This window comes from Macaca thibetana, chromosome 9 (assembly GCF_024542745.1).
Source record: "Macaca thibetana thibetana isolate TM-01 chromosome 9, ASM2454274v1, whole genome shotgun sequence".
NCBI lineage: Eukaryota > Metazoa > Chordata > Mammalia > Primates > Cercopithecidae > Macaca > Macaca thibetana.
The window spans coordinates 28,331,288-28,352,915 of NC_065586.1; the positions used below are offsets into that span (position 1 = coordinate 28,331,288).

At 43.1% G+C, this 21,628-nt stretch overlaps 2 protein-coding genes across 4 annotated transcripts in view; both read left to right on the forward strand.

The window, feature by feature from the left end:
- WAC (WW domain containing adaptor with coiled-coil) overlaps positions 1-4,205 on the forward strand; it is a 90,098-nt gene extending 85,893 nt beyond the window's left edge. For all 3 annotated transcript variants that reach the window (XM_050804510.1, XM_050804508.1, XM_050804509.1), the window contains 2 exons: positions 545-672; positions 2,755-4,205. In XM_050804510.1, the coding sequence (XP_050660467.1) occupies positions 545-672; positions 2,755-2,824 (198 nt within the window). In that variant the 3' untranslated portion in view covers positions 2,825-4,205. The remainder of the gene's footprint in view (positions 1-544; positions 673-2,754) is intronic.
- A 15,758-nt stretch (positions 4,206-19,963) lies between these two features.
- Positions 19,964-20,336, forward strand: LOC126962886 (non-histone chromosomal protein HMG-17-like). Its single transcript, XM_050804555.1, has one exon. The coding sequence runs from the start codon at positions 20,064-20,066 to the stop codon at positions 20,334-20,336; it is 273 nt and encodes a 90-aa protein (XP_050660512.1). The 5' UTR covers positions 19,964-20,063.
- Positions 20,337-21,628: the final 1,292 nt, after the last annotated feature.

A 21,628-nucleotide genomic window follows, 5' to 3' on the forward strand; every position in this document is an offset into this window, starting at 1 on the left:
GTGACAGAGTAAGACTCTGTCCCCCCCCGCCAAAAAAAAATGTTTTATTTTGCTTTGGGGTGAGACACCTTAGGACATTCCAGTTACTGTTGATTTGCCTCTTTTTATCAGATAACTGACCATCTGGGGTGTTCGAAAGTTTACAGAGAATATGTCGTGTGTCTTACCATAGAGAGGAGTATAGTGAGGCTCTTGAATCAATACCTAATTCCTGAACTTGCAGAAATGACAGTCTCTTTGGCTGACCCAGCATCTTTTATTAACCACAAATTATGCGTCATTCTTTCTTAGTGCTGTATTAGCTTCAGATTGGAAATCCTATTTTCTCCAACTTGGAAGAGAAATACTAAAATAAGTACCTTCCACCCTTATAGACAGTTTCTTAAAAGAAATTAATTTTCCCCATTAGATTCACCAGCATTTTTGTGTATTTAAGGGAGAAGGATTATTCTCTAATCTTAAATATAAAATTTTACTCAGAAATGTAATGTTTTATTTTGTGTATGTTAATGTTTATATTTTATGTTTTGTTCATTAATTACAGGCATCAAGATTACGCGAAGAAGCGCATAACATGGGAACTATTCACATGTCAGAAATTTGTACTGAATTAAAAAATTTAAGATCTTTAGTCCGAGTATGTGAAATTCAAGCAACTTTGCGAGAGCAAAGGTAAGTCTTTCACTGAAATACATTTTTATGTTGCTCAGGATTATGATTCGTAAATTGAACTAAAGAATGTAAATGACATTTTATTTATGAAATGTAAAGTTCTCTTTGATACATTGATCACATTCTATCATTGCATTTTCATAAGTTATTAATATTCCTCGTGATGGATAAAGCCTGTCGATTTTCTCTTAACCCATGATGAATGCTTCATTAGACTTTTCTCATAACTCCATAAGCTGCAATAATATATTAAAAAAATGAAATATTGACCACAACTGATTATAAATGTTCTCTCTTGCTGAGGGTGTTTCCATTGAAATTTCTGATTATTTGTCCTTGCATCACCAATAGATCTCTTGAAAAGTATAGAAAGAATTTGTCTAGCAAGTTTAGTGTATCTGCTGTCTCAGTATTTTTCACCTGAACTCTTGTGTCGCATTTCTTGATCTAGTGTTTCACTCAAGTAGAATATCTACGTCACAATAATAATAGCATAGGTATTTTTTTTTTTAATGCCTACTACAGAATTGAGGACAGACTTGGCAGTGGCTTTATGTCCTGTCTGTGCAAGTCACAGAGTTACAGGTAGAGTTAATCTTGTCAAGAAACCATAAATATTTAGTAAATACCAAATGGAGTTTATAGTACAACTTGAAAAAGTAAGTTTATTTACAGTTACTAAAATATCTAGAGGTACTCTTTGAGTAACAGCTTGGGTTCTTGTACTCTCAGATTGCTCTGAAAGTAATTCTAACATAAACTTCATTTTGGCTTGTTACATCATTCTACTTTTAGGAATTCATTATTGCATCTTAGGAAACAGTATATACAGTCAAATATCAAGCCAGCCTGATTATGCCTAATTCATGTCTACAGGCAATAAATATTATAGTTCCCAGAAGAGAGGAGTAAAAACAGGAAATATTTTTACATTCATGGGAATCTGGGTAACTGTGGGGTTTGTGTGTTCCAATTTTTGGTTTTTGGCTTCATTTTTATGTACCTACATCTACATTGAGAATTGCTCTTCTAAATGATTAATCTCTTACACCTGGTTAATTCTACTCTTTACTATATAGTGGGCCAGAAAACATGCAGTATAGGTTTATTTCATGTATAATAGCTACTGCTTTCTTTGTGATGATACGGTTTATAAAGTAATAAATTTTAAGTCTATATAGCCAAAGGAATTATTAAGAAATTGTTAGAAAAGGCTGGGCGCAGTGGCTCACGCCTGTAACCCCAGCACTTTGGGGAGCTAAGGCGGGTGAATCACCTGAGGTCAGGAGTTCAAGACCAGCCTGGCCAACATGTTGAAATCCTGTCTCTACTAAAAATACAAAAACTAGCTGGGCGTGGTGGTGTGTGCCTGTAATCCCAGCTACTCGGGAGGCTGAGGCAGGGAGAATTGCTTGAACCCGGGAGGCGGAGGTTGCAGTGAGCCAAGATCGTGCCACTGCACTCCAGCCTGGGTGACAGAGCAAGACTCTGTCTCAAAATAAATAAATAAATAAATAAATAAATAATTAGAAAACTAAAATATCCGTTCACCATCCTGATACTTTAATAGATATTATGTATTAAATATTTACTTTGTCTTAACTATAAACTAATTTATAGTTAAATTATAAAAAAAATTTTGCCTTAATTAGAAATCACTTATGTTATGTTATGTTATGTTATGTTATGTTATTTTTGAGACGGAGTTTCACTCTTGTTGCCCAGGCTGGAGTGCAATGGCACAATCTCGGCTCACCGCAACCTCTGCCTCCCAGGTTCAAGCAATTCTCCTGCCTCAGCCTCCATAGTAGCTGGGATTATAGGCATGTGCCACCACGCCCGGCTAATTTTGTATTTTTAGTAGAGACGGGGTTTCTCCATGTTGGTCAGGCTGGTCTCGAACTCCCGACCTCAGGTGATCCACCCACCTCGGCCTCCCAAAGTGCTGGGATTACAGGCGTGAGCCACCGCGCCCGGCAGAAATCACTTATTTTAATTTAAAAAATTGTAATTATAGAAGTTTGGGTTTTCAGTAATATTTGTATATATACACAGATTCTAATGTCTGCTTTTATTTTTCAGGATACTATTTTTGAGACAACAAATTAAGGAACTTGAAAAGCTAAAAAATCAGAATTCCTTCATGGTGTGAAGATGTGAATAATTGCACATGGTTTTGAGAACAGGAACTGTAAATCTGTTGCCCAGTCTTAACATTTTTGAGCTGCATTTAAGTAGACTTTGGACCGTTAAGGTGGGCAAAGGAAATGACAAGGGGATGGGGTCTGTGAGAGTCAATTCAGGGGAAAGATACAAGATTGATTTGTAAAACCCTTGAAATGTAGATTTCTTGTAGATGTATCCTTCACGTTGTAAATATGTTTTGTAGAGTGAAGCCATGGGAAGCCATGTGTAACAGAGCTTAGACATCCAAAACTAATCAATGCTGAGGTGGCTAAATACCTAGCCTTTTACATGTAAACCTGTCTGCAAAATTAGCTTTTTTTAAAAAAAAAAAAATTGGGGGGGTTAATTTATCATTCAGAAATCTTGCATTTTCAAAAATTCAGTGCAAGCGCCAGGCGATCTGTGTCTAAGGATACGATTTTTGAACCATATGGGCAGTGTACAAAATATGAAACAACTGTTTCCACACTTGCACCTGATCAAGAGCAGTGCTTCTCCATTTGTTTTGCAGAGAAATGTTTTTCATTTCCCGTGTGTTCCATTTCCCTCTGAAATTCTGATTTTATCCATTTTTTTAAGGCTCCTCTTTATCTCCTTTCTTAAGGCACTGTTGCTATGGCACTTTTCTATAACCTTTTCATTCCTGTGTACAGTAGCTTAAAATTGCAGTGATTGAGCATAACCTACTTGTTTGTATAAATTATTGAAATCCATTTGCACCCCGTAAGAATGGACTTAAGAGTACTGCTGGACAGGCATGTGTGCTTAAAGTACATTGATTGCTCAAATATAAGGAAATGGCCCAATGAACATGGTTGTGGGAGGGGAAAGAGGAAACAGAGCTAGTCAGATGTGAATTGTATCTGTTGTAATAAACATGTTAAAACAAACAAAAATTGTTATTTTTCTTTTCCTTCGGTCAATGCACATTAGAATTTGAACTACCTGGGGATTCTTTATCCGAACTGTTCTTGTTGAATATTTATACTTTATTGAAATAATTCCTTAAGGGAGGTTTTGTTTAAAACGTATTAACAGGAAATTGTGTATAAGATATTTAATGAAATAAGAAATTCAACAAGAATGATTAAGTCACTTCCCAAGTGGTTGTCATTTGTTAAACCCTGGTTTACCTGTCTTGCTATTACATTTCATTTGGAAGGATGTTTGTGTTGTAGCTAACTGTTCAAGTCTGGTGCTGACTGCTGTTCTTAGCCATCACAAAACGCTAAATTTGTGTAATTGGAGCTTCCTGCTGTTATCTGAAAATAGCAGGAAAGCGCAGCTTTGTATATTGTTTCCTAAAGTATATTAAAATAAAAAAAGAAACTATTGCTACTATAAAATTACCTGACTTTTTTTTTCCTTTGCTAAAATATTAGTCACATGGCCTTAGCTTCACACTGCCAGTAATGTATCAAATCACAAGGGTTTCTGCATGAAAAAAAAAATACTTAATCACCCACAAAAAATCTTTTACCCTCAAAATCTTGCCATCTGATTTAGAAAGGTGTTTTTTCTTTTCTTTTTTTAATAGGTTTGGAGTTTTCTGGTGATTTTTTTTTTTTTTTTTTTTTCTGTAGGGGAAGATAAGTGCTTCCAAAACTGCCAGCACCAAGGGCTTATTTTTTATGTTAGATATCAGTGTCAATGTTACTACATTCTCAGATGCTAACATAAATTTTGAAATTGTTCTTGTGCTTTAAGCATATATTTAAAGTATGGAAGTTAAATGTTGAGGCTTTTCAGTAACTCAAAAAGTTAACTGCAAGCGATAGTGTTGGTGTTTTCTAAAATACAAAAATGTTCCAGTGTAATTAAAAGGAATTAAAATCTTATACTGGAAGCTGATATTTTCCTATAATTTAAGAGTACTTTGTAAGACAAATGTCATTAATTTATTGTCATGTTCATACCTCTGTGAGATTGTTAACATATGCTGAATTGAATTAGTGCATGTAAATGAAACCCCAAAGAGCTGTGTTAAGCTAGAAACCTTATTGTATCTTTTCTGGAAAGAAGTGAGCAGCTTGTTGTAATAGGCAAATGTTTCCTGATCAAATGGCAATGTGATTTAGGTAAATTTGAATTTGATTTGCTAATAGTCTACTGGTCTGTGTAGCTATGTTTTTTTTTTTTTTTTTTTTTAAGTTTACATCCCTAAATGTATTAGTCACATAGATTTAGGAGAAAACGCCTAATTTGACATTTCTTAGTAGTGAATTATTATTATTATTGTTGTTTGAGACAGAGTTTCGCTCTTGTTGCCCAGGCTGATCTCGGCTCACTGCAACCTCCGCCTCCTGGGTTCAAGCGATTCTCCTGTCTCAGCATTCCGAGTAGCTGGGATTACAGGCATGTACCACCACACCTGGCTAATACTGTATTTTTAGTAGAGGTGGGGTTTTTCCATGTTGGTCAGGCTGGTCTCGAACTCCCAACCTCAGGCGATCTGCCTGCCTTGGCCTCCCAAAGTGCTGGGATTACAGGCGTGAGCCACTGCGCCTGGCCAGTAGTGAATTTTTAAACACAGAAAACAAAATTTGGTGGAAATATTTTAAATGTTGCACCTTAATACAGACATGGTATCCAGCTCCTAACCTTAACTAGGGAATAGGAATAACTATTAAAACAAGCATAATGTTCTGGACTGGAATTTCCTTATCTAGTTGGCCATGGATTTCAACATGTACCTTGGTTCAGATAATTAGAAATACTGAATAGCCTCTAGGGAACTTCTTGAGTGGTTTTTTTTTCCTCCCGTTTTGAAAGATTAGTAGTCTCTAGTCAAACTTCTAAAATGTCGTGGTATTGTAACAATATGTTTGATGAAAGAAGATTAGAGACTCCCCTGAAGATCCAGCTTTCCTACGCTTATTTCTCTAACTTGTCTAACCTGATTTTAAAGTGACTGTAATTCCAGACTGAAAACATGTTTCAGCCCTGTTTCAAGACATTATGCTTCTTTTAACAGCCCAAATGAGTAGTTTTATTTTTCTTCTAAATCTTACGTTTCACACTTCTAAAATCTTGGGAAGGAGGTTCTTGAAACTTTGCCAGGAATTGTTACCCATTTCCAAAACAGTTTATTATGTTCAAAAACCACCGTGTCTTTGAGGAACTGTTTTAAAGGGGAGAAGGCAATGCGGGAAATAATTCACTCTGCGCACTGGAACTGTTGTAGTTCAGGACTTCCAGCTACTGTATTTAGATGTTGGGTTTGAATATACAGATTTCTTTTCAATACCTGTAAATACAGCTATATTCTTGTATTTGTACGGGAGTGTACAAAATGACACTGAAAAGTAATAAATATGTTTTGACTATATTGTGCAGTTATTTCAGAACTGTTTTGAAAGTCTTAGAATGCATAATTTGTATTTGAGTAAGGAAATTTAAAATACAGATTACTACTAAAATTTTAATCAGTCGGTGTGTTTCAATAGTCTCTGAAACATGTTAGTGAAAATTGTGGCATAAAGTTGGGACTCTTTAGGTCCTGCTCTAATTTGCGGTACCCTCCTTTTCCTGATCATGACCTTTGATAGTGCCCTGATGTGCAGCCTGCCTGGATGATCTCATCTAGGCTCTTGGCTCTAAAAATCCCATTCGTGTGCTACTTTATACTTTACATCCAGATTATCTCCAGCCCTGATCTCTTTGAGTTCCCAAAAACAGTCCACTTAGATGCTTTCCTTAACACGGCATGTGCGTCAAAAAGAACTCATGGTTTGTGCTTAGATTATTGTCGACTTTCAGTTTTTTAGTGATTGACACTGTCATTGTTAAAGTTGCCCAAAACCCAAATCAGGTCATCCTTTATTTTTTTTTACACTCCATATTTAATCCATCAAGACCCACAAAGCTGTCTTTGAAAATGTTTCCTTAATGTTTACCTCTGTAGTCCAATCCTCGATCATTGAAGCAACTCCCTGCCACAACCTCCTAACCTTTCTGCTTCTACTCAGATCTTCCAAGGTTCTCTCCACCCCACCTTCACACATACACAATCTATTCTCCAGCCAACAGAGTGAAATGTAGACACCAGGCCGTTCTGTACGTAATCCTGCAATGATTCATACTCAGAACAATACCCAGAGCTCATACCATGGCTTGCACGTTCAAGCCCCCGATTATTGCCACGTTTTCATCACTGCAGTCTCTTGCGGGTTTGCATTTCTTCTGCCTAGAAAGCTCGTGATAGAAATCGGTACAGCTTGCTGCCTCTTATCAGTCTGCTTAAAGAGGCCTTTCCTGGGCCAGGTACAGTGGCTTACCCTTGTAATCCTAGCACTTGGGAGGACAAGGTGGAAGGATTGCTTGAGCTCGAGTTCGAGACCAGCCTTAGTGAGACTTTTTTTTGGGTTTTCTTTGCCTTTCTTGATGGCTCAGACCATCTAAAAGCACCCTCCATCACTCTTTCTTCACTGACGTTTTCTTCAAAACAACACCAGATGTGTTGAGTGAACTGTGAATGTTTATAAAGGGCTTTGGACAGAATCTGAACCTGTGAAGATGTAAAAGGGTTAATGAATTTTTTTTCTTCGTTTTGATGTTGGTCCCCTCACCTTGAGAGATGGAAAAGGAACAGCAAGTAGCATTTTTTTTAAAAAATGATTACAATTGGTCACCAAAACCTAACTGCAAACCTGTCCTAAATTGTTAGCATTAATGAAATGTAGTCTCTAAGCAAGGGTAACCAACTGAACCAGTAATCATAGCCTCTTAGGAACACATTTTAGGAGTAAAGCCAATGAGAAACGAGATGATGCTTCTGATGTGCCAATCTTGGGGAGATGGACTGGTAGGAAGTGACCCTGCTTCTAAGGCCAGGATTGGGTGAGGCATGGGGGTTGGGGATTGTCCTGGTTTCACTAGGTAGGACTGAAACTGGTTCAGAAGATGCCTTGACATCCAACTAGCCCCTTTTGGCTTTTAGAACAGGAACCAGGCACTTACCACATTCTAAGCTGTGTCACTAATAGAACATCTGTACTACCCATATCCATCTTAAAAGGCTAGGATGTAAGAATTGCCTGCCTTTGCAATGGATGGGAAGATTAAGATTGAACAGGTACTTCATGCCACTGTTTTCCCCATAAATAAGCTTCCTTTTTTAAGGTGCCTTCTGTTAATTGCCCAATTTGGTCAGCGTATGTAAGTGTGCTAGTATGAAATGTTTCTTACACTTTTAAGTAGTTCAAAGGCTTTATCTTGGGACAACAGAATGTATGGACAGTGATTTTTGTCATTTTTGTGTCTTATGTATCCCCATCACCTAGAAGAATCAACACATGTTGGAGAATCAACAGATATTTGTCAATAAGTCTTTTAAAGTTCATGTTTTGCCCCACATTTTGATGCCTTAACATTTTATTACCTTTATAAACTGTTAAAGTGATAAACTGAAAATACTACCATGGTTGGTGAGGGCTCACTTTTAAAATGTCAGAGTAGTTTCAGGCTCCACTTGTCTGTATCTGTTTCACAAGCACAAGAGTTCCAAAGATACTATCTAAAATACAGTGGTATGAAAAATGCTCAATACCATTAATCAGGGAAATGGAAATCAAAACCACGAGATATCAACTCCACTTTTGACTATTACCAGATGAAAAATATGCTGGCAAGGATTGGAGAAAAGGGAACTCAATCACTGTTGGTGGGAATGTGATGCTAGTACAGCCATTATGGAGAGCAGTATGGAGTTTCCTTAAGAAACTACAAATAGGGCCAGGCACAGTGGTGCATGCCTGTAATCTCAGCTACTCCGGAGGCTAAGGCAAGAGAATCACTTGAAGCCGGGAGGCGAAGATTGCAGTGGGCTAAGATCACGCCACTGCACTCCAGCCTGGGCGAAACAGCAAGTCACTGTCTTAAACAAATAAAAAACAGTACAAATAGAATGACCTATGATCCAGCAATTCCATTAGCAGCATTTCCTATATCTAAAGAAAAGCATATGTCAAAGAGATATCTGCAACCCCATGTTTATTGCAGCAAGCACTATTCACAATAGCCAGGATAGGGAATCGAGTGTCTATCAGTGGATGGATAAAAGTGTGGTACGTATACACAATGGAATACTATTTGGCTGTTAAGAAAATGAAAGGCTGTCATTCCCTAGAGGACATTATGTTAAGTGAAATAAGCCAGGAACAGATACTTCTCATATGCAGAACCTAAACAAGTTGATATCATAGAAATAGAAAGTGGTTACTAGAGGCTGGGAAGGGGAGAGGGAATAGGGAGAAATTGATTAATTGGTTAAAGGATATAAAATTACAGCTAGATGGGAGAAATAAAAGTATTCTATAGCACTGTAGACTAATTTTATATATATATATATATATATATATATATATTTGAGATGGGAGTCTCATTCTGTTGCCCAGGCTGGAGTACAGCCTGGGCTCACTGCAACCTCTGCTTCCGAGGTTCAGGCTCACTGCAACCATCTCAGGTCATTGCACCTGCACCTCCCAGGTTCAAGCAATTCTCCTGCCTCAGCCTCCTGAGTAGCCAGGATTACAGGTACCCACCATTATGCCCAGCTAAATTTTTGTGATCTGTAGAGATGGAGTTTCACCGTGTTGGTCAGGCTGGTCTTGAACTCCTGACCTCAGGTGATCCACCCGCCTTGGCCTACCAAAGTGCTGGGATTACAGGTGTGAGCCACCGCGCCCAGCCGAGGGTCCTCTTTTAAATGTGCAAAAAACTATTTCCAGTTTGAACACAGTGTGAATTGCCTTCAAGAAATCTCACAGGTATGAGGTCATATGGTGGAGCCCTGCAGGCAGCCCTGGGACAAAAAGATGCAGATCTGGGGAAAGAGAGGCTTCATTACAAAATCCTTTTCACTGCTTTCCTCAGTGGGGTTTCCATTATGTGAATGAATTGCAAAATTTTTTCAACATTTACTTTGGTTAAATGCATGTCTCCTAGAAGAATTTGTCAGATGACTGGAGCGATTAACTTCAGAAATGGTGGCACTCTCTGGTTCCCACAATCCTGGTGAGATCTTTTCATTCTACTTCTTCCACACACACCCATTCCCCTCTGCCCTAACCCCTCAAGACAAGATATCAACTAGCACTTTGGGAACTTTAATCGAGTCTCTTCACCTATTGTTATTTTCCATGTGGGCTTTGCTAGGAGCTAGCATTTCCTGCTTTAGTGTAAAAACACAAAAGTGTTAGAAAAGCTGCTGGTAGAGAATGAAGGTGAGAACCTAGGAAGAGAAATGTGTCTGTGTCCAGCACTAGAGGAAGGAACTGAGCTGTTCCCATGTAGTTGAACCAGGAAAGAGGAAAACTGTGCCTGGGGACAAGGTCAGCGCAAACTGCAGAGCAAATGCCAAGCCTTTGCATTGATGCCTTGGCAGTCATTCGTCGTGGGGACCCCCTTGTCTGCATCCTCTCTGCTTCCAAAGAATCACTGATGGTGGTCATAATAGGAAGTTCTTGCTGCAAATCACTCTGGTGCATTGCATTTGATGCCGTGTAAAGTTTACCATGTTTTGTTTGGTTGGGGCCACTGAGCTTCTCAGGCAGGGGAAGACTGCATATCTCCAAGGTTTAATGCTACCATTGGGGTTCTTGGCTGGAATCCATCCCACATCATTCAGCTTGCTTGTTAGCACCAGGAAGCGCCTAGGAGTCCCACTCATATGGAAGGGCACTCATGTCAGCTTTCCTAAGTGTGGATGTTTGACATTCCAGCTGTCTTTCCTCTGTCCTCACTCAACAGTGATGCTGTGACTTCTTATTTTGAAAAATATCAAATGTATAAAAAGTTGAAAGAACTTATACAGTGAGCACCTACTCGTATATTCCTCATTGAGATTCAGTGATTAACGTGGTCCTATTTCTCTACCTCTTTCTCTGTCTCTGTATGCTCTCTTGTTTGAACCATTTGAAAGCCAATTGCAGACATGGTGGGACGTATCCCTGCACACTTCAGTGTGACTCTCCTAAGAATAAGGCTGTTATCCTACATAACTATAATAGGCTGGGCATAGTAGCTCACACCTGTAATCACAGCATTTTGGGAGGCCAAAGCAGGCAGATCACTTGAGGTCAGGGTTCGAGACCAGACTGGGCAACATGGCAAAACCCTGTCTCTACTGAAAATACAAAAATTAGCCAGGCATGGCCGTGCATGCCTGTAGTCCCCGCCACTCGCGAGACTGAGGCACAAGAATCGCTTGAACCTGGGAGGTGGAGGTTGCAGTGAGCCGAGATCGCCCCATTGCATTCCAGCCTGAGTGACAGAGCGAGACAGTCTCAAAAAAAAAAAAAAAAAAAAAAAAATACTGTCATCACAAAAGCAAACACAATTTGATAGAATTTGGGGATAGGAATAATTAGAGAAATATCCCTATGGAGGTCAAAGCAGAGTAGGTTTCACATTCTATTGTGCAAGCAGGCTTTTCCACTTACTCCTTACAAGCATACTTAAATGTTTTACAATAAGCATGTTCTTTTGGAGTCAGAACGAAAAAAAATACAAAACCCTTTAAAGCAGCAGTCATGACCGTTGGGTCTCAGCCATGTCTGTGGTGGTCACTGGGCTTGTCATGGGCCTTCAACACCAGGTGGCGGTGTTGGGCTACATTCAGCAAGCCAGTACTAACCCATGAGAAGCCTCCCTGGGAAACTAGGGATGGGGCAAGAGAAGGGTGGTTGCACTTTCAAAAGTAAATGTCAGAACTTCAAGTAAACCCCTAAAGACATAGGAAGTGGGAAATGACAGAGAACTTATCTTAATGAACATACCTCTTTTGGGGGAAGATATTCTGTACGTTGTCTCAGGAGGTGATCTACTGAATTCAAACCCTCATTCTGTCCCCTCCTAGTTGACTTGCCACAGACAAGCAACTTGACCTAGAGAACGCTGCGTTTTGTTTTATCCTGTGTAGGATGACTGGCAGGGATATGGGTGACGAAAGCCCTGAGCACAGGGCCTGACACCGTGCAAGTGCATACAACGTGCTGGCTGCTTAACTACAATGACTCACTTCTCTCCACAACTGAGCCACTGCTGGCTTTGTCCTCTCGAAAACCTCTTCTGCCTCTGCTCTAGTCACCTTGCTTGCAGAGCTACCTGGGTAGGGGTGGACAGTGGCTTCTTCTGCAGAGTCAGGGAGGTGGACAGCACCCACGTGTTGAGAGCAGGACTGCGCCACAGGCTGCAAGCACAGGAGAGCTCCCCATTGGCCTCCAGAGTCCATCCTGTAGCGTAAGTGTACTTATACCTGATGGACAAAGAATCTTGATTTTGGGTTCAGAATATATGGGCACAAAGCCACCCTAGAATGGAAACATTCAGGCCCTCAGCCGGCTTTGCCAAGCTCCCTCCGGAGCATGCACAGTAGCTGCTTTGCTTCATAGGACAGCATCAGCCTTCTCCTGAGAAGCAGGTTGGAGAGGACTCGGGGTCACTGGGTGGCTCATCTCAGCCGGCAAGCTGACCCAGAGCCCTCCCTGACAGCTCTTGCCACTGCCCACCTCCACCCTACGTTGCACCGATTTCTTCTACCTGCTGCTGGTGTGTGCCCTCCCTTATCACAGCTCCTCTCGCCCCTTTCTCCTGGGAATGCCCGCCTCTTCCTCTGGGTATCTGTACCCAGCATTGTTCAAGAGCTGCGCAAACGCCCCTTCTTAGAGCAGATCCATTCTGCTCTCTCCAGCTGTTTCCTCTGCCTGGAATGATCCCCCAAGAGTCTCACATGATCGGTTCCTTCACACCTCCACCTCCTACGCCTCGGCTGCAGTGCCCCTCCCCGGGGGACCTTCCCTTCCTAGTATCACTATCCTGTCACTCTGGGTATTTTCTTCTCTTTTCTTTTTTTTTTTGATGGAGTTTTGCTCTGTCATCCAGGCTGGAGTGAAGTGGCACAATCTCGGTTCACTACAACCTCCAACTCCCAGGTTCAAGCAATTCTGCCTCAACCTCCCAAGTAGCCGGGACTACAGGCTCCCGCCACCATGCCCAGCTAATTTTTGTATTTTTAGTAGAGACGGGATTTCACCATGTTGTCCAGGCTGGTCTCCAACTCCCGACCTCAGGTTTGGCCTTGGCCTCCCAAAGTGCTGGGATTACAGACATGAGCCACCGTACCTGGCCCACTCTGTGTATTTTCTTCATGGCATGTGGCCCTCTCTAAGCTTACACTAATTTATCTGTGAGCATTAGGAAAGGTCATTTTATTTTTAATGTATTTATGATTTCTTTCCTGCTACTCGAGTAATAAATAAACTCCCTAAGGGCAGGGACTTGGTCTTGTTCATTGACTGCTCGGTCCCCAGCACCTAGAGTAGGGCCTGGCACATGAGACATGCGCCATAGGCCAGACATGGTGGCTCACACCTGTCATCCCAGCACTTTGGGAGGCCGAGGTGGGAGGATTACTTGAGGCCAGGAGTTCAACACCCTGTCTCTACCAAAATCAAAAATTATCTGGGCACAGTGGTACCCACCTGTAATCCCAGTTCCTTGGGAGGCAGAGGCAGGGGGATTGCTTGAGCCCTGGAGTCCAAGGCTGCAGTGAGTCATGACTGTGCCACTGCAGTCCAGCCTTGGTGACAGAGCAAGAGCCGATCTCTAAAACAAAAGTGCTTGGTAAAAATTACTGAATGAATAAAGACCCCGGCCCCCAAACTGGAAGCAGTCATACACTCTGGCAAACTCGCTCTCGCTCTTTGTCTGAACCTCTCTCATCCTGTGGAAGCTGATAGCTGTGAGGCTCTTCTGTCCAGACAAGCTGGAAGTGAGATGCGAAACGGCAGCCCCAGCACACTCAGCTTTGTGTCCTTGAGAATGCTTGCCTTGTGTATCATTCCTTGGCTGGTTTTGGCTGTCTTTTGGCCTCAGGTTTATCATTTGGTGTTTATAAGAGTTTTCTGAGCTGGGGAGGATCCTCAATGCTACCATTCTGGTGACCCTATGCACATGCCACTTATATCTGCGTTTATCCATGAGCAGTGGCAGCAGTCTAGACCGTGCCTAGCACATAGGAAAGGAATAAAGGAGCAAACTGTTTAGCAACATGGAAGCTGCAGGAAGCGTCTGCCTACCCTATTCTAACCACTCTGAAAAACCCAAAGCCTTGTGACTGGAAGGATCTACTTCCCATTCACTCTCACGGTGTAAGCTGACTTGGCTTCTGTACCTCCATGCCATGGACTGGCTTAGAGGAGAAGGACATAGGGCTGCTGCGGGTGGAACAGGGTTAGCAGTGCAGGTGAGCAACAGCCCAAAGTGGACAGCGACTCTTTTTGTTTGTTTGTTTTGAGACAGGGTCTTGCTCTGTTGTCCAGGCTGGAGTGCAGTGAGATAGTCATAGCTCATTGTAGCCTTGAACTCTTGGGCTCCAGTGGTTCTCCCACCTCAGTCTCCCGAGTAGCTGGGACTACAGTTATGCGCCATCATGCCCAGCTAATTTCTTAATTTTTTATAGAGACGGGGTCTCACTCTATTGCCCAGGCTGGTGTGGAACTCCTGGCCTCCCTCAAGCAGTGCTCCCACCTTGGACTCCTAAGTACATGGGATTAGAGGTGTAAGCCACCATGCCCAGCTAACAGTGATCGATCTGTACAGGAAGATGGCAGACAGAGGCTGACAGCAAGTGAGAGGGCAAAAGCCTGTACAGACTAGGAAAGGGGTTAGGTCATGGGTGAGGAGGCCAAGGCTTAGTTCAACAACTATGGACACAATGGGCACCTAGTAGAGGGGCACAAAGGTTCACATGGAACTCAGCTCACATGGAACTCACAACATGGATTTGTGCAAAACTCTATTCTCAACAGAGCCTGGGTTGGAAGGCAGAGAAACTAAGAAAGGTGAGTGCCCTGAGAGGCTTGGGGACAAGCTGGAACTCAGCTGGCACAGGAGGACCTGGGCTTGCTCTACACGTTGAGTTTATAGTACAGGGCAAGGTGGAATTAATCTCCAAAGTGAGCACCAAGTTGTCAGCCAAGACAATCAGTGAAAAGAAATGCAGTGGCCAGGAGTTCAAGACCAGCCTAGGCAGCATAGCGAGACCCCATCTCTACAAAAAAAATTAAAAAATTAGCGGGGCAAGGTGGTGCACCTATAGTCCCAGCTACTCTGGAGGCTGAGGTGGGAGGATTTCTTGAGCCCAGGAATGAGGTTGAGGTTACAGTGACAGTGAGCCATAATTGTGCCACTGCATTCCAGCCTGGGTGACCAAGCAAGACCCTGCCTCTCTCTCTCTCTAAAAAAAAAAGAAAGAAAAAAAAAAAAAAAAAAAAAAAAAAAAGACATTCAGGTGAACCTGAGTTCAAATGTCAACCCTGCTCATTTCTAGTTATGAGACTGCACAAATCGGCTCTCAGAGTGCATATGATTTCCTCTTGCCTCACCAGGGGATTGGGTGACCTTCTCTGGCTTTTTTTTTTTTTTTTTTTTTTTTTTGAGACAGGGTTTTGCTTTGTCACCCAGGCTGGAGTGCAGTGGCATGATCTGTGCTCACTGCAACCTCCCAGGCTAAAGTGACCCTCCTATCTCAGCCTCCTGAGTAGCTGGGATGACAGCTACTGTCATTTTTGTATTTTTGGTAAAGACAGGTTTCATCGTGTTGCCCAGGCTGGTATTGAACTCCTGAGCTCAAGCGATCCATCCACCTCAACCCCTCAAAGTGCTGTGATTACAGGCATGAGCCACAGTGCCCAGCTGTGTAATCTTCTCTGAATGGTGGCTGTAAAAACTAAATGAGATCATGTAGGTAATGCCCCAGCCCAGTCTGGCCCATAGAAAGTGCTCAAGAAATTATATTTATTATAGCTATGATACTTGGATGAAAAGCAGGCATTAGTAAGATAGTAAAGTTTATATTTCTAAGGAGTTAGCAAAAATTAAAACAGAAAAACACATGTAAAGAGACTGATGATGTTCATATGGGCCTGCTTAACTCTGAGCTTTACTATTTTACTCAGATCACGTAGAGGAATAAAAGGAAGCAGAATTCAGCTGGGAGAAGCCAAGTCTACTGAATGACACATCATTCTTCTCTTTGCCAGACAGATGCCAGTTAGTGGGTTGAGCACTCACCAGTGAGTAAATGCTCTTTTATCTCCACAGAACTGCAAGCAATATTAATGACTGCTTTGTAACCAACGCCCGGGAGCTTTTTTTTTTTTGAACCTTAAGAGGAGGAAACTTGAAAAATCCTTCTGAGAGAAAAGGTAATATAAATTGATTCCACACTTAACACCTGAGAGTGTTTAATTTGAACCAGGAATGTGTGCATGTGTGTATTTGTGTGTGTATACGTGTGTGTGTGTGTGTCTGGCTCCCTACTGCATCTTCATTTGTTGCTTTCTACAATTAGAAATCATGAAGAGGGGCTGGGAGCAGTGGTTCATGCCTGTAATCCCAGCATTTTGGGAGGCCGAGGCGGGCAGATCACCTGAGGTCAGGAGTTCGAGACCAGCCTGACCAACATGGAGAAACCCCATCTCTACTAAAATTACAAAATTAACCGGGTGTGGTGGTGGGTGCCTGTAATCCCAGGTACTCGGGAGTCTGAGGCAGGAGAATCGCTTGAACCCAGGAGGCAGAGGTTGCAGTGAGCCGAGATGGCGCCCTTGCACTCCAGCCTGGGCAACAAAAGCGAAATCCGAAACTTCGTCTCAAAAAAAATAAAAAATAAAAATAAAGAGAAGTCATGAAGAGAATTAACATCATTAACTAGTCACTTGTTTTTGCATCAATGACTGTGTGTTAGGCCGTTCTTACATTGCTGTAAAGAAAAACCTGATACTGGGTAACTTATCAAGAAAAGAGGTTTCACTGGCTCACGGTTCTGCAGGCTGTATAGGAAGCGTGATGCCGACATCTTCTCGACTTCTGGGAAGGCCTCACGAATCTTACAACCATGGCGGAAGGTGAAGGGGGGGCAGGCATGTCACACGGAAAAGCAGGAGCAAATGAGATTGACAGTGGGGGCAGGGGGGGCCCACTCACTTTTAAATGACCAGATCTCACGTGAACTCAGAGCGAGAGCTCACTTGTCACCAAGGGGATAGCCCAAGCCATTCATGAGGAATCCACCTCCATGATCGAAACACCTCCCACCACGCCCCACCTCCAACGTTGGGAATTACATTTCAGCATGAGATTTGGGCCACGACAAATATCAAAACTATATCATACTGTTTCACGCACTACATTTCTCTTACCTGTCAGCTTTCCATTCCAGGTCAGTTAATTTATGTAGCCAGGGCTACGAGACAGGACTCACATAGGAGCAGCTACCAAGCAAGCTGGTGGTGCCCAGTCAATGGTAATGAGCCTCGGAAATGCTCAACCACCTTGTAATGGCAATTACAAACATGCTTCTTGGGCTAAAAAGGCAGATAAAAAGGTTCAATCATTTATCAAATACCCACCATATAATAATCTCTATAACCAAAAAAAGCCACAACCCCGTGGTGTTGTCATTCATCTGCCCAAGCAGTCATTGGGTGGTTGGGAGGTTAAGTCTGGATTTTACCGCCTATGTGTTCTCTGATACGGAGCCACATCGGAGAGGCTGCATTCAGGGAGTTCTCCTGTTTTCTTCCATCTCTGGGGTGAGTTTAATTTCAGGCGTGCTATTATCTCTGAAATTCAGATGTACCTATGAATTAGGAGGAAGGAATATTTTCACAAGAGACTCTAGGACTCACAGGCAGGAGCACAAGCATGGTGGCTTCAATGCCCAAGTGACAAGGTGTCATGCCTATTCGTAAAGAGAGATGGTCTTTTTGCTCATTCATTCAACAATTTTTTTTTTTGAGACAAAGTCTCATTCTGTTGCCCAGGCTGGAGTTCAATGGCGCCATCTCGGTTCACTACAGTTCAAGATCAAGCGATTCTCTTGCCTCAGCCTCTTGAGTAGCTGGAATCACAGGCACGTGCCATCATGCCTGGCTAATTTTTGTATTTTTAGTAGAGACGGACTTTTACCATGTTGTCCAGGCTGGTCTCGAAGTCCTGACCTCAAGTGATCCGCCCGCTTTGACTTCCCAAAGTGCTGGGATTACAGGTATGAGCCACTGCACTCAGCCCATTCATTCAACAAATATTAATGGAGCAACTGCTTATGTGCCAGAAACTGTCCTAGGTACTTAGGATATATCAGTGAACAACAACAGTAACAAACCTCTGCCATCATGAAACCCACAAGCTTCCACGGCGGGGGACTAGACAATAAATGGTAAATATAATAGATAAGTAAATTATGTGGTCATTTAGGAGGTGGGAAGTGATATGGAGTAGGACAGATAAGAAAATTCAGACATGCATGTTGCCAAAAGAACCAACTGCCGTTTTAAATGGAGTGGTCAGAATAGACTTGGTTGAGAGGTGACACTGATGCCAAGAGTTGATTTGACCATTGCTAAGGGAGTGTCACGAAGACGAAACTGCTTGGCACAGTGACTCATGCCTGTAATTCCAGCACTTTGGGAGGCCGAGGTGGGAGGATTACCTGAACCCAGGAGTTCAAGACCAGCCTGGGCAACACAGCAAGGCCCCATCTCTACAAAAAATTTTAAGAAAAAAATATCAGCTAGGCATGCCTGTAGTCCTAGCTACTGAGGATGCTGAAGTGGGAGGATTGCTTGAGCCCAGGAGTTCGAGGATGCAGTGAGCTCAGATTGCACCACTGTTCTCTGGTGTGAGTGACAGAGGGAGATGCTGTCTCTAAAAATAAATTTATAAATACATACATACATACATACATAAGAAGAAGAGACTGCTGGCACAAAGGTCCCCAGGTTAGAGCAGGACTACTAGTGTGTGGAGGAATGGAGTGACCAGTGTGGAGACAAGGAGGAGAGAAGGAGAGAAACATAACAGGGCACACATGGTGCAGATGGTAAAGGGCCTGGAGGCCTGGTAAGAACGCTGGCTTTTACCCTAAGCGAGATGTGCCCATTGGAGGGTTTTGATCATGGCAGTGACATGATCTAACTTACATTTCCAAGGGCTATGTCTTGAGAACACATTGAATGGGGGGTGGTGGTGAGGAGAGAGGCAGGGATACCCTTCAGGAGGCTACCGCCATAACCGAGGTACACCTGCTGGTAGCTTGGACCAGGGCAAGGCAGCAACATGGTGACAAGAGGCAGGGTCCTGGGAGATTTTAAAGGCAGCTCAATAGAACTGCCTGATGAATGGGATGTATGGTTTCAGAGAAAGAGAGGAGTTGAGGATGACTCCAAGGTTTTTAGAAGAATAAAGTTGGCAGTGAGTGAGATGGGTGGTTGCCCAGTTCTGCACAGGGTACCTCATAGCTTTGGTGCATTGGAGGCTGTGGATGGCACAGGTTGCTCTTGGCACCCTGCAGCACCATGGGCTGTGGGGGGCAGCACAGCATCCATGAAGGGCCCAGTGATCCAATGGAGGGACCCTATTTCCACCTCTAGTCTTGGTATCCCTCAAGTCATTGGGAGGAGCAGTGATGTTAGTCTTTCAGAGAAGCTCCTTTAGAAAATGACTGAGTGTGGCCAGGTGCGGTGGCTCACGCCTGTCATCCCAGCACTTTAGGAGGCTAAGGAGGATGGATCACTTGATGTCAGGAGTTTGAGACCAGCCTGGCCAACATGGTGAAACCCGGTCTTTAGTAAAAATACAAAATCAACCAGGCATGTTGGCAGGCGCCTGTAATCCTAGCTACACAGGAGGCTGAGGCAGGAGACTTGCCTGAACCTGGGAGGTAGAGGTTGCAGTGAGCCGAGATCGTGCCACTGCACTCCAGCCTGGGCAACAGGGCAAGACTCCGTCTCAAAAAAAAAAAAAAAAAAAAAAAAGGAAAGAAAAGAAAAAAAGAAAGTGACTGAGTGAGGTTTCAGAGAGCAGCGTCCAGCCTCAGACTGGAGATAACAGCGCCCAGGAAGCTGCAGGAGTGACATCCCAAGCGGCCCTGTCTGTGCCTGCAGGCCTGCAAGGACTCAGGGCGGCTCCGTGCAAGTGTGCACGGAGCAGGGTTTCTCTATCCAGGCATGCTACTGGGCTATTCCGCTCAGGGGGTTTCTGCAACACCTGCCAAACACGCAAAACCAGGCTTGTGAAATAAGAAAGTAAGAACCCCGAGCAGTGTGAAGAAGAAGAGGCAAGAACGACCCCCAGACCGACCAAAGCCCGCTCGCGCTGCATCCCGCGTCCAGCACCTACGTCCCGCCGCCGATGCCACCATGCCCAAGAGAAAGGCTGAAGAGGATGCTAAAGAAGATAAAGTCAAGGTGAAGGACGAACCACAAAGAAGATCCGCGAGGTTGTCTGCTAAACCTGCTCCTCCAAAGCCAGAGCCCAAGCCTAAAAAGGCCCCTGCAAAGAAGGGAGAGAAGGTACCCAAAGGGAAAAAGGGAAAAGCTGATGCTGGCAAAGAGGGGAATAACCCTGCAGAAAACGGAAATGCCAAAACAGACCAGGCAGAGAAAGCTGAAGGTGCTGGAGATGCCAAGTGACGTGTGTGCCTTTTTGATAACTGTGTACTTCTGGTGACTGTACAGTTTGAAATACTATTTTTTATCAGGTTTTATAAAAATGCAGAATTTTGTCTTTTTTTTTTTTTTTAAGCTCTGTTGTTAGCACACCGAACACTTGGTGGTTGTTTTTGGGGGAAGGGGCATATGTCACTAATAGAATGTCTCAAAGCTGGATTGATGTGGGGAAAACACCTTTCCCTGCTAGTTTTGAGAGATTTCCTCTTGGTTCCCAGGAGGAGGGACTCCCTGGCTTTGACACACATGGCCACCTTGGCACAAAAGCCTTGTGCTATGGAAAAACAAATTTGTTTTTATGTCCTCTTCTCCCTTTCCATCTTTCAGCAGAGACTTAACTCCCTTAAGCCCAGACATCTGTTGGGAACTGACCCCTAGTCATTGGTTACCAGTGTGTCAGGCAATCTGGACTTCCCAGTGATGCCACTGAGATGGCACCTGTCAAAACAGCAGTGGTTCCATTTCTAGATTGTGGATCTTCAGACACATTCTGCCATTTTCATTTCACTTCCTGAAAGTCAGGGTCGGCTTGTGAAAAGTTGTTAAACAACATGTTAAATGTGAAATGTCAACCCTCACTCTAAACTTTCCCTGTTCAGAGCATCAGATGAAGACTTCATTGGGTTTTACAGTGGCTTTCTGATTTTGGGTAGTCCGTTGAAGAAGGGAGTTTGAAAGTTGTTGTATACTGTTAACGATTGTCTGCCCATGTCCTGCCTGAAATACCATGATTGTTTATGGAAAGTATCTTTAATAAAGCTGGATACAGTTTGGCTTGGGAAAAAAAGAAGAAAAAAAAAGAAAGAAAGAACCCACCTTTGTTTTCTGAGCTCTTTTTCAGCCCTCCCTGTTAGACCCTAAAGTCACCCATAAATCCGGTGAAGCTGACTGCTCTTATTTCTCAGGAATTCCTGAGTAGGGCAGAGCAGGTGGGACTGTGCTTGTGTAGGTGCTGACCGCAGGCCTCCATCTCAGCTTAAAAGCCATGAGCACCTTGGGGAGGGCGACCCTACAGCCTGGTTTTCTTGGCAATGTTCTACTTATGTTTGTTGAACTGGCACCTCAAGTAACCCTAAATATCCCTCTCAAAAGTGTTTCCATGCTGGGTGAGGTGGCTCACGCCTATCATCCCAGCACTTTGGGAGGCTGAGGCGGGCAGATCACCCGAGGTCAGGAGTTCAAGACCAGCCTGACATGGTGAAACCCTGTCTCTACTAAAAATACAAGAATTAGCCAGAATGGTGGCACATACCTGT

Bases quoted from the DNA above. Each gene is read 5' to 3' on its own strand.
- LOC126962886 (XM_050804555.1), top strand. From the start codon at position 20,064: ATGCCCAAGAGAAAGGCTGAAGAGGATGCTAAAGAAGATAAAGTCAAG.